Source organism: Lycium barbarum, chromosome 9 (assembly GCF_019175385.1).
Source record: "Lycium barbarum isolate Lr01 chromosome 9, ASM1917538v2, whole genome shotgun sequence".
In the NCBI taxonomy this organism is placed as follows: Eukaryota; Viridiplantae; Streptophyta; class Magnoliopsida; order Solanales; family Solanaceae; genus Lycium; species Lycium barbarum.
This window is the reverse complement of record NC_083345.1, coordinates 125,803,789-125,815,709: the sequence shown is the minus strand read 5'-3', so window position 1 is coordinate 125,815,709 and position 11,921 is coordinate 125,803,789. Positions and strand designations below refer to the sequence as shown.

The 11,921-nt window shown below is 34.1% G+C and overlaps 1 protein-coding gene and 1 non-coding gene across 2 annotated transcripts; both read left to right on the top strand.

The window, feature by feature from the left end:
- Window positions 1-344: 344 nt before the first annotated feature.
- Window positions 345-415, top strand: TRNAG-CCC (transfer RNA glycine (anticodon CCC)). Its single transcript has one exon. It is a non-coding gene; the product is annotated as a tRNA-Gly (tRNA).
- Window positions 416-3,346: 2,931 nt separating this feature from the next.
- LOC132609949 (protein KINESIN LIGHT CHAIN-RELATED 1-like) lies at window positions 3,347-9,534 on the top strand. The gene is made up of 4 exons (XM_060324171.1): window positions 3,347-3,774; window positions 4,919-5,262; window positions 7,210-8,118; window positions 9,126-9,534. The coding sequence occupies exons 1-4, from the start codon at window positions 3,466-3,468 to the stop codon at window positions 9,364-9,366; spliced, it is 1,803 nt and encodes a 600-aa protein (XP_060180154.1). The 5' UTR covers window positions 3,347-3,465; the 3' UTR covers window positions 9,367-9,534.
- The last annotated feature ends 2,387 nt before the right edge of the window (window positions 9,535-11,921 follow it).

The window sequence follows — 11,921 nt, the reverse complement described above, 5'->3', positions numbered from 1 at the left end:
AGCAGATAAAAATCGTATTAAAAGCTACTGAAACTAACATAAACAGGAACACATATTTGCTCTTTTAGTTTCTTCCAAGCAGCGGTAGATACTAATATTTGTATTTCATGTTTAGTTTATGAAACATTAAATTGTTTGAACCTTTAATCACAAAACTGACTCTTAAAACCAACAACTATCATTTCGTTATAAGCAGCTAATCGTATTAAAAGGTACTGAAACAAAACACAAACAAAAGCACATATTTGCTTTTCTAGTTTCGCTGAAACAAACACAAACAAGAACACATTGTAATGGTGAATTGTAATCCTCTTTTAAGAAATCAATTGACAAGCTAAGAAAAAGCGCATCTGGTGTAGTGGTATCATAGTACCCTCCCACGGTACTGACCAGGGTTCGATTCCCTGGATGCGCACTCTGTTTTTTTATTTACTTTTTTTTTTGTTTCTAATTTTTAATTGTTCTCACCGTGCTTTGGGTAGATATTTATCAGTAAATTAATTCTTATTGTATATCAACTTGATCTGGTTTTATCTGGAGGCTACGTGTCATATCTGGTTTTATAAAATCGGTGTTAATGAAAAATGGTATGAATGAGTCATTTTGGTGACCGGTGATGGCATAAATGAGTCATTTCCGATAGTTTAATGGCATAAATGAGCCATTTCCGATAGTTTAATGGAATATTTAAGCTTTTTCCGTGTATTATACTAACTAAATTAATTGCATGGTCCATCAAAATACTATTATTACAGAATTAGTGAAATTTTTATATTAGACTAGGTTGGGTTACTTTCAATTTTTGAAAACCAGTATAATAGACCAAAATGAGTGTTATAAACTCTATATTTGTTGATCCTGCGAAGTTATTTGCCCCACCACAATAGGTTCCATCTTCGATTTTTAAATGCATATAATATAGCCTTCATCAAGATTTTGTTTAATAAATAAAGGTTAATTAGCATATTGTTGTTGCTACTCTGAATTAAAATATCAACTCCAAGCTTCAACAAATTCAAAGAATCATTGACATAAGAAAATAGTATTTGCAAATCATTTAAAAATCTCAATGAAGGAGCTTCATTCTTTTAAGACCAAATATTTTGTAACACTAACGACCTTCAATAATTAGCAGCCAAAGTATGATATATCCAGCACATGCTTGTCAAGAGAAGAAAAGATTGTTAGAATAGTATCTTAACTTATTTAATCCCAATAAAATTGACCTAACTATATTCTATATAATATCTATAGAATCTCAATCATTATTCATAATTGTGAGTGCGTCCAAAATTAATCCAAAAATTCAAAGGAAGTTGCTTTGGACAAATATCTCATCCATTATCATAGGTGTCTAACCTCATTTTATTTTTTGATATGATACTTGTATTGGGACTCGATTAAATTAGATTCGAGCCAAAAAGTCCACATTAAGGTAAATGTCTTTTTTTTGTTTTTTTTTTTACCAAAAAAAAAAAAAAAAGGCTACTTCATGTTCAAAGCTCCAACTCGAAATCTCTAATTAAGAATAAAAGGGTACTTACCATTCCGCTATAACCCCGTTGATAGCCATTTGATCTATTCATTAGTGGATATTCAAAATCAACGGTTGCTAGGGCTTGCACTCTTCTCACTCAAAGTCACAAGCTTTTGCTTTGTCTATTCATACTAATCATGGAGCGAGTTCATGATTTAAGACAACATTATGCCTTGAAATGACCTATAATAATACCTTCACCAAATTATGCTTCGTCCATTAACAAAAGAGATTCTTTAAAGATACAATTGTAAGTAAAAATTAGTAGATTATTTAACTCTCGATCTTTTTGAAACCAACAGTATTCTTATATAACTAATAAATACAGAATAAACATCTATTACACACATTTATTTTCTCTTAAAATTTTAAACCTTAACTTTAATTAGTTAATTTGATGCAGATAAGCTTGTATGAATAGTGTAAAATCATTATTATTCGATGATACTTTTTTCAGGGCTGTTAAGCTCTTTTTATAGTACCGAGTACATGAACTCACCCTCCTTAGACCCCACTTTGTGGGATTTCACTTGGTATGTTGTTGTTGAGTACATGAACTCTCAAACCATTAATTTAATCTTAATAATGAACAATAATGGGCAATGAATATTGCCTTAATACTGAATCGTAACGTCTGCTACATATCAGGTCCGGTCTTGTAACGTTATTCCGCTATTAATTACCCAGTACCATTCCCTTCGTGAATTTGGTCCGGGTATTACCGGAGTCTTCCTACTTGAATTAAATGATTACATCTTTTTCTGCCACATGCTCCAATGCCATTTTGCCATGTGCCAAACTATATTTTGACATGTATACAAATAGTAAATTAAAATTCATTTGTATCGGATGTTTAAATTAAGATCATACCAATTTGTCATGAGTAAATGATAATTAAAAATATACTCATACATTAATAAACTACAATTAAAAGAGAAAATTATATCTACAAATACATGACATATGTCTATTGATTTGATATATATGTACACATTTTGGATAAGTTTTTGAGCTAACTAATATATTCCCCTAATAACAATAATACCTTCCAGCTCATAATAAAATCCAAGTCATCAACATGGCCCTACTATACAACGGCACATATCTGTGCTGGCCCGATATTTAGGTAGCTTTGTCCTACTCTAGTCTTTTCCTTCTTCACTCACCTTCTTGCTTAGTTCATTTTCTCTCTAAATTAATCTCATCTCAACCGTAATAATCCCTCTAATTACCTCTTCATAACTAACAAAGCACTGCTTAATACAACAGATATAGTCTAGAAAGCAAAAAAAAATATTTCTTATATAATTTCTCAGTTGATAAAGATTAATTAGTACTCCCACCGTTTCAATTTATGTGAACCTTTTAGAAGTACGAGAGTCAAATTTTATAACCTTGATCATAAATTTTGACATACATTTTTCAAGTTTATAAAAATAAAATTCATATATTTAAAAATTACATATAAAGTACTATAAGTCATGATAATTCATAATTCAACTAATTTAGAAAAAATATAAGAATAAACGTGATAAAAAATCACATCGTCCACTCTCCAAATAGTAATGAGTTCACATAAATTGAAACAGAGGGAGTATAATTTTAGAAAAAAAAAATGTTTGATTTACACATGCATTTACTCGCATCAAATACATACCTCAACTTAATAAATACGTACAAGATTCACCTATAGTTATTCTCACTTTAATTTTTTAATAATAATAATAATAATACCTTCCAGCTCCTAATAAATCCACGTCATCAACATTGGCTCCACTTTACAACGGCATATATTTAGGTAGCACACTCCACTCAAGTCTTCACTCACCTCAACTATTTTTTTTCTTCATAAATTAATCTCATCTTAATTCCTTAATTATCCCACTGTTTAACCTCTTCACAACTCCCCAAATCACTGTTTAATCGCAATGCCTGGTTTAGTATCAATCAAAACACCGCCAGAAGCACCACCATTACGAATCTCGGTTCCCACCGGGTCGGGTACAGTTAGATCCGAACAAAATAACCCGAAAGCAAACTCACCTTTGCCACGTAGACCTCCTTCTCCTTCACCATCATCACGTGCAAAGCCATCACCGGATCGGAGCTCCGGTAAGAAGAAATCACCACCCGAAAAGATCGTAATCGATGAATCTTCACTTGATAATCCGGATCTAGGACCTTTCCTTTTAAAGCTAGCACGTGATACTATTGCCTCTGGTGATGGACCAAACAAGGTTGTTAAAATTTACTATACTGTCCTTCTATTTTATGATGATTTACATTAGCGGTAGAATATTTGTTTTTTTAATCTAATTTTAGTATTTATAAGGGAAATGACATATTCCTTTTAGTTATCTTATAAATAATGATGTACTCTTTTATAAGACAATGCGGATCTAGGACCAAACAAGGTTGTTAAAATTTACTATACTGTCCTTCTATTTTATGATGATTTACATTAGCGGTAGAATATATATATTTTTTTGGATCTAGGAATAGTCTAAGTTTAGGATCTACATTAGTTACATAATAATCACTACGTCACAATTTTAGTGTCTTAGTTTGACTAGACACGGAGTTTATGAAATAAAAAGAGTGTGTTTAGTTCTTTAAATCTTGTGGATTTAAATTTGCCATATAAAATGTTGGAATACTTACTAAATAGAGAAAGGGACACTATTTTAGGGACATACCAAAAAGGAAGTGAGACACTTTTATACAAGGTTGATATACATTATGTATAATGCTTTTTCCCCAGTTAAAATGATGTATAATATTGTATATTAGGCTATGTGGCGTAAATATTTTGAAAAGCTGTACATTTTTTGAAAATATCCCTTACATTAATGATAGAATATTTGTTTTTGTTAATCTAGGAATGTTTATTTTGGTTCTAAGTCTAGGATCTATATTAATTATAGAATTTTAGCTCCTGCTAGCCCATAGATTTTGAGGTTGAAACTTAAAATTTGAGTTTTTGAAGTTGTGATTTTGGGAACTAGAAGTTGTGTTTGGACATGCATTTTACTTGGAAAATTTTGAAGTTTTGTGATGTGGAAGTGAAATTTCTCCAAAAAAACTAGTATGAACTTGAAAATATTGTGAAGATAAATTTTCAAAATTTGATCAAATTTCATGGCCAAACAGAAATTTGAAGATAAATTCTCAAAATCTATGGCCAAACGCTAGCTTAGTTTCCTTTTAGTTTAGTATCTAAGGAAAATAACATATTTCCTTTTTGTTTATTCCTTTTGGTTATATATAAGTAGTGATGTGGTCTTTTATTTTTAATGCAAGAAACAGTGTAATGAATCAATGCCATGAGTTTTGTTCATTGTCTCTTCGATTTTCTCTGACATTTCTTCGATTCCATAACAGGCACTGGACTATGCTTTACGAGCTGCGAAGTCGTTTGAGAGGTGCGCGGTTGACGGTGAGCCGAGTTTGGATCTAGCCATGAGTTTGCACGTTGTGGCAGCTATATATTGTAGTTTGGTGAGGTTTGATGAGGCTATTCCGGTGCTGGAAAGGGCGATTAAGGTGCCGGAGGTGTTGAGAGGTGCGGATCATGCTCTTGCAGCGTTCTCAGGGTATATGCAGCTTGGTGACACCTATTCTATGCTTGGTCAGTTGGATCGGTCGATTGAGTCTTACAAGGAAGGGTTGAAAATACAGATGGAAGCTTTGGGAGACACAGATCCAAGAGTTGCAGAGACTTGTAGGTAATGTATCATATCTCATTGCTCCTTCTGTATAAAACTCAAAATTTGACATACTGCATTGAAGTCTTCACACATTTTGCATTTTAGTTCTTATGTTAGTATATGTTTATCTGTAGAAGTACTTCTGGCATTCAAAGCATTGGTAGGATTTAGATGAAATATTTAACAGCAGAAGACGGGATAAACCTATTGTGACTTGTATATTTCCAAATATTGTAGCTCTTATTTCTCAACAATCGAATTGGATAGAGAAAGATCGAATTGGATAGAGAAAGAACATTCTTTTGTCACAGAAATTGGATAGAAAAAAACATTTTGTTGCAAAGCAGATGAATTCATTGTAAAATGTAGTTAACCGATCCTTTTGTTGTTGAGGTCAATAAGCCTTGGTAATCATTCAATTCCAAGATCTCCACTTTATGGCATTATGTCCAGGTCCTCTACTTTATGGCATTACGCTCTTCCTCCAAGGAAATCTTTTTGCTGTACTTTAAGTTGTTGGCACAAAAGTTTGTTTTCTTCATGGAATATAAATATTGCTTTTACAGTTCTTTTTATCTTTTATTATTGGTAATTGGAGGCCATTATGGACAAGTGTTTGAGAGATATCTTGTTGTGTTGCACACAAGTTCTATTGGTTGGGTGAAAAATGTGTTGTTTCTCCTTGCAAATGTTACCGAAGAAAAAGTTCTTTCCTGAATTAATTTATGATATTCTGTAAGTTATTAGTATCCGAATGGGGTGGGTAGGCGTAGAGAAAAGATGGTGGTTATTGGTGTTTAATGGCAGTGGGGAGTAATTGCAGGAAGTAACTGAAGGATTTTCACCTGTAGTAAAGGTAATGATTCGGACAAGTTTTAGCAAATTTATAGTTCTTTTTATCTTTTATTATTGGTAATTGGAGGCCATTATGGACAAGTGTTTGAGAGATATCTTGTTGTGTTGCACACAAGTTCTATTGGTTGGGTGAAAAATGTGTTGTTTCTCCTTGCAAATGTTACTGAAGAAAAAGTTCTTTCCTGAATTAATTTATGATATTCTGTAAGTTATTAGTATCCGAATGGTGGGTAGGCGTAGAGAAAAGATGGTGGTTATTGGTGTTTAATGGCAGTGGGGAGTAATTGCAGGAAGTAACTGAAGGATTTTCACCTGTAGTAAAGGTAATGATTCGGACAAGTTTTAGCAAATACTGGCAGTTGCACCAGATTTGATTAATAAAAGTTGTGCGAATTATGTTCTTCGTGTATCCCTAAAAATATTTTCAACAATTTTGAAGAGTCATTTCCCCCCTGTAAATTCGTGATTGCTCTCTTGAAAAAGAACATTCCACCATTTGGTGGACCATTAGTATATTATCATAGTTATTGTCTTAAAAATTTCAAAGTGACTTGGGTTTGATGTGGTGTTATACTTTAGGTCTCAATGGTCAATTTAGAGGACCATTTAAATAGGAAACAATCTCATTCCTCCTTGCCAACTGGTTACCAATAGTACAATAGTACTTTTGATAGACACGTTATCTGTTTTTTGCCAGGTGGTCCTTAAAAATTATAATGTATAGGTAATTGCAACTAGCGCGGGATGCTTTGTGCACCGGGCTGCCCCTTTAATTGCAACTAACTTAAGCTGTTTGCTTTGTACATCTTATATCAAACTTGACTTTAATTATAAAAGTCCCATTTTATATTGATATTTGTTCACCAACAGAGTAATGTTAGACTCCATCTGACTGACATGATAATTATCTGCCAGTATTTTTTGATATTATCTGCCAGTATGGCTGCTCTACATTTTCAGTTCATGGGCTTAAACAGCCAGGCATTGTATTAGCTACCTTGTGTATATGGTAACTCTATCTTGCACAATTCTAGATTGGCAAGTCTCATTCTTGTAGCGATGTGTTCTCTTGGCTTTAATTAAGCTGACCCAACTGAACTGGAATTCTAGGTACTTGGCTGAGGCCCATGTTCAGGCAATGCAGTTTGATGAGGCCGAGAATTTGTGCAAGAAAACATTGGAAATCCATCGTGAGCACAGTCCTCCTGCTTCTCTTGAAGAGGCAGCTGATCGTCGTTTGATGGCTCTAATATGTGAGGCTAAAGGCGATTACGAGTCAGCCCTTGAACACCTCGTACTTGCCAACATGGCTATGATTGCCAATGGACAGGATAATGAGGTCGCAGCTATTGATGTTGGAATAGGGAACATCTACTTGTCATTGTCTCGTTTTGATGAGGCCGTGTTCTCCTATCAGAAGGCACTCACTGTTTTCAAATCATCAAAGGGTGACAACCATCCTTCAGTTGCATCTGTCTTTGTTAGGTTGGCTGACCTATACTATAAGACAGGAAAACTGAGGGAATCCAGATCCTATTGTGAAAATGCCCTGAGAATATATGCAAAACCTGTGCCTGGAACAACCCCAGAAGATATTGCCAGTGGATTGATGGAAATTTCAGCAATATATGAGTTATTTAATGAACCTGAGGAGGCGCTGAAACTGTTACTCAAGGCAATGAAACTCTTGGAGGATAAACCAGGACAGCAAAGTACCATTGCTGGCATAGAAGCACGAATGGGTGTTATGTTTTATATGCTCGGGAGGTATGAAGAGGCACGGAGTTCCTTTGAAAATGCAGTACTAAAACTTAGGGCCAGTGGTGAGAGGAAATCAGCCTTCTTTGGGGTAGTTTTAAATCAGATGGGGTTGTCTTCTGTACAGTTGTTTAAAATAGATGAGGCTGCTGAGTTATTTGAAGAAGCTAGAGAAATTCTGGAACAGGAGTGTGGCCCTTGTCATCAAGATACCCTTGGTGTGTATAGCAATCTTGCAGCAACTTATGATGCAATTGGAAGGTAATATATTTATATTTGAGCATTTCTTTAAGATTATGTTTATTTTTATTAATGACACACAAATTAGGTCCTTATTTTTATTACTGACACACAAATTAGGTCCAGGGTTTGCAGGTGTGCTTTTATTCTGGTTAGAGATAGTATATCCGTTTAGAGAGCCTCTAGTTTAAGAAAATCCCTATTGCCTTGACAATTTTGGAATGAAATGGACTTGAGTAGAAACAAAATGGATACAGATATTCATATAGCTTGATATAGCTGCTTCAACTAATTTAGCATAGAGATTTAGCTGGTTGATTGATAGTTATAGATGAAAATTTTCTTGAGTTGTTTGCTGGTGACTTAGTAATTTGAAACAACTGCATTGGCCTACACTATCCTACCAATTGCCATAGTCTATGAGGCTCAATCATCTCAGCAGGAATTCAAAAGTTGGCAGCCATTGTTGCGGTGATAACCCTTATTTGCACCTTTCTTTATTCACTTTATTATTTCCAGATTACGCTTTTCGCCTTCGATAACATTGTGATATAGATGCTTTTTTAATATGCAAATATTTAGAGAAGTCTTATGTAACTCTTTATTTGGATAAGGATTAAAATAGCAATATATTACAAGTATCCTACATTTATTTTTGTGGTTATACACATGTTGAATGTTCATGCGCATGTACCAAATCCATATGCATTGAGGGCTTGCAGGTTACATTTGTTGTTGGGTAGACCATATGTTGCTCTAGTTCCATTCACTTATGAAAAAGACCTCTATGTACTCGTTAGGAAAAAGAAGAAAGAAATAAAATAATAATACCTTGGACTGAAAATAAAAAACATGATCTTGTAATCAGTTGTATAACCTCAACTAAACATGTACGTTCATCAACACATTGAAGCCCTTACTGAATTGGTGGCTTCTATGTACCTTTCAATGCGTTTTTCCGTGTACCTTTCAATGCGTTTTTCCGTGTTAAGGTTGTACTGACATTTTGTAACATACATAACATACAGAGTGGATGATGCTATTGAGATTCTGGAGTACATTCTTAAATTGAGAGAAGAAAAACTCGGAACAGCAAATCCTGATTTCGCGGATGAGAAAAAGAGGCTGGCTGAACTGTTGAAAGAAGCAGGCAGATCTCGCAACAAAAACATGAAATCCTTAGAAAATCTTATTGATCCGAACTCTAAAAGGACGACGAAGAAGGAGACCTCATCAAAGAAGTGGTCTGCCTTTGGGTTCAGAAGTTAATTCTGAATAGCAAAATATTTTCTGTAACATTGTAGAGGCATGTATAGATCTAATCATTAATCTGGTGAAGCCTAATGGTTGTTGTCCTTTTGAATTTTCATTGATCCTTGTTTTCGTTCATCGCTTAATTGGTTATCGATTTGTGATTTAAAGATGTTTCCGTTGTCATTTCCCTTTTTCTCCTCTCCAGATTTTACTTTCTGTAAGTCTCCCGTTTTCCAAAAATGGAAAATATGTTCAGCTTAAAGCAAAGATAGATCTCATTGTAGGCGTTTTTTTTCTATTTGTCAGTATTATTTATCTGCTGTTAGTCTTCTATATTGCGGTTCTAAACGTAAACAAGCAAAATAGGTACTTCATCATACATCTGGAAAACAATCACCTGTATGTTTCAACAAAATCTATCAATGGTTATCTATATGGAAGTAAATTACAAAGATCTGATGTTAGAGAAATGTCTTGTAGTATATCTGATATGGGTATTATGTCATTTGGTGACAACATTTCTGTTAGGATTATTACCAAATGATAAGAGGAAAAAAAAGAAGAGGAAATAGGATGTCTTGACCTCGTACAATCTGAATAGAAGAAAATGACATTTTCTAGATCTCTTACGTGTAAAAAATGAAGATCTCTTGCAAAAGGGTCATAAAACTAAAAAAAAAAATGTAAAGAACCAAAAAATCATTTCTCCCGGATATTGTATAGTTGAGATTCCTCCCCCTTAATCAAAATTCTAATTGAAGCACCAGGTGCCGGGTCGCCAATTGTTCAAACTAGGTTAATAATTTAAACTTAGCTTTCAAACTTTGCCTCGTGAATGTTTGACGAAAAGCTTAGGAATTTAATTTCTTCATAATTTGATTGATATAAATAACACTTTCAAAGTTGTTAACAATCTACTCTCGAGGTATTATTATTTCTTCAAACGAACTAATAAGCAAATATTGTCACTTATTTTTGGAACATAAGGAGTATTTTTTACGAAAAGCTGAATTTCTAAAATGTGTCAACTAAAAACTTTTGCAGTACGATCGTCATTGACGAGTAAAATACAAACTTCTGTACATCATTCATATCAAGTTGAATGCATAATTTTGGTTATCAGTATCTCGAGATCTTTTGAGAGACACGAAAAAAGTCATTCTTTCGACATGATTGTAAGAAAATAGACTTATAACAATTTAACAAGTTAGCCCCTGAAAATATATTGACAGAAGGGTTAATTGGTTTAGACGCTAACGAGAGGCATAACAAAAATCAGAGCTGGAGGTATTCTTATTCATAAAACAAGAACCTTAAGAACTTATCATAAGTAATAACTTTAGCCAAGGATTAATGTCTTAATAATAAGCCAATTATGTTATAAATTTGAGCTTTTAACTAAATCAATATGCCTAAGAAAGTCAATATCAAACCTGTACGATTAAAATATATATTTTTATCGTCTCCTGTGATATCATATGTCTACTTTGGTATAAACATAGGCCACTAGCCCGCTATATATCCTATGGTTGGCACTAATCTCGTTATTGCTTATATCGGAAACAACAATCCGACCAAACAAGAAATTAAACAATCTTACATTTTATTTTGAGATTATTATCCCTTATCCCTTAAATAATCTTCTTTCGGTAGCACAGTTAACATCTTCGGGTTATTTTGTTTTGTTTGGTCAGCAAGATGTAAGGCTATATCGTGACCTTGTGATTAAAGAAGAGCCAATGGTGAAGGGACGAAGATCGACTTCTGTCTATGTAATGTCGGCAGAAAGGCATATATAGACAAGACGAGGAAGAACGAGACCGCAGACTTATGGCATATGCGGTTGAGTCACGTTAGCTACTCCAAGCTTAGTGTCATGATGGAAAAGTCAATGATGAAGGGTCTTCCCAAACTTTCAGTAAGGACGGATGTAATATGTGCAGGCTGTCAGTATGGTAAAGCGCATCAGTTACTGTATGAGGAGTCAAGATATAAAGCCAAGGAACCACTAGAACTAATTCACTCTGATGTGTTCGGACCTGTCAAGCAACTGTCTGTTGGTGGGATGAAATATATGTTGACCTTCATTGATGATTTTTCAAGGTACGTGTGGATTTATTTTTTAAAGGAAAAATCTGATACATTTTCAAAATTCAAAGAATTCAAAAGGGTTGGTAAGAAAATTCTTTGCCTGCGAACTGACAACGGTGGGGAATATACCTCATATGAATTTTCTGAATTCCTTCGGGAGTGTCGAATACGTCATCAGTTCATATGTCCAAACACACCACAACAAAATGGCGTAGCGGAAAGGAAGAACAGACACTTAGCAGAAATTTGTTGGAGCATGCTTCACGCGAAAAATGTCCCGGGACAATTTTGGGCAGAAGCTATGAAGACTTCAGCTTTTGTGATCAATAGACTTCCTTAACAAAGGTTATGTTTTCTTTCACCTTTTCAAAAGTTGTGGAATTTGAAACCTTCAGTTAGCTATTTTCGCATTTTTGGATGTGTATGCTATGTAATTGTACCTAATCATTTACGTAGCAAGATGGAAAAGAAGGCTGTTA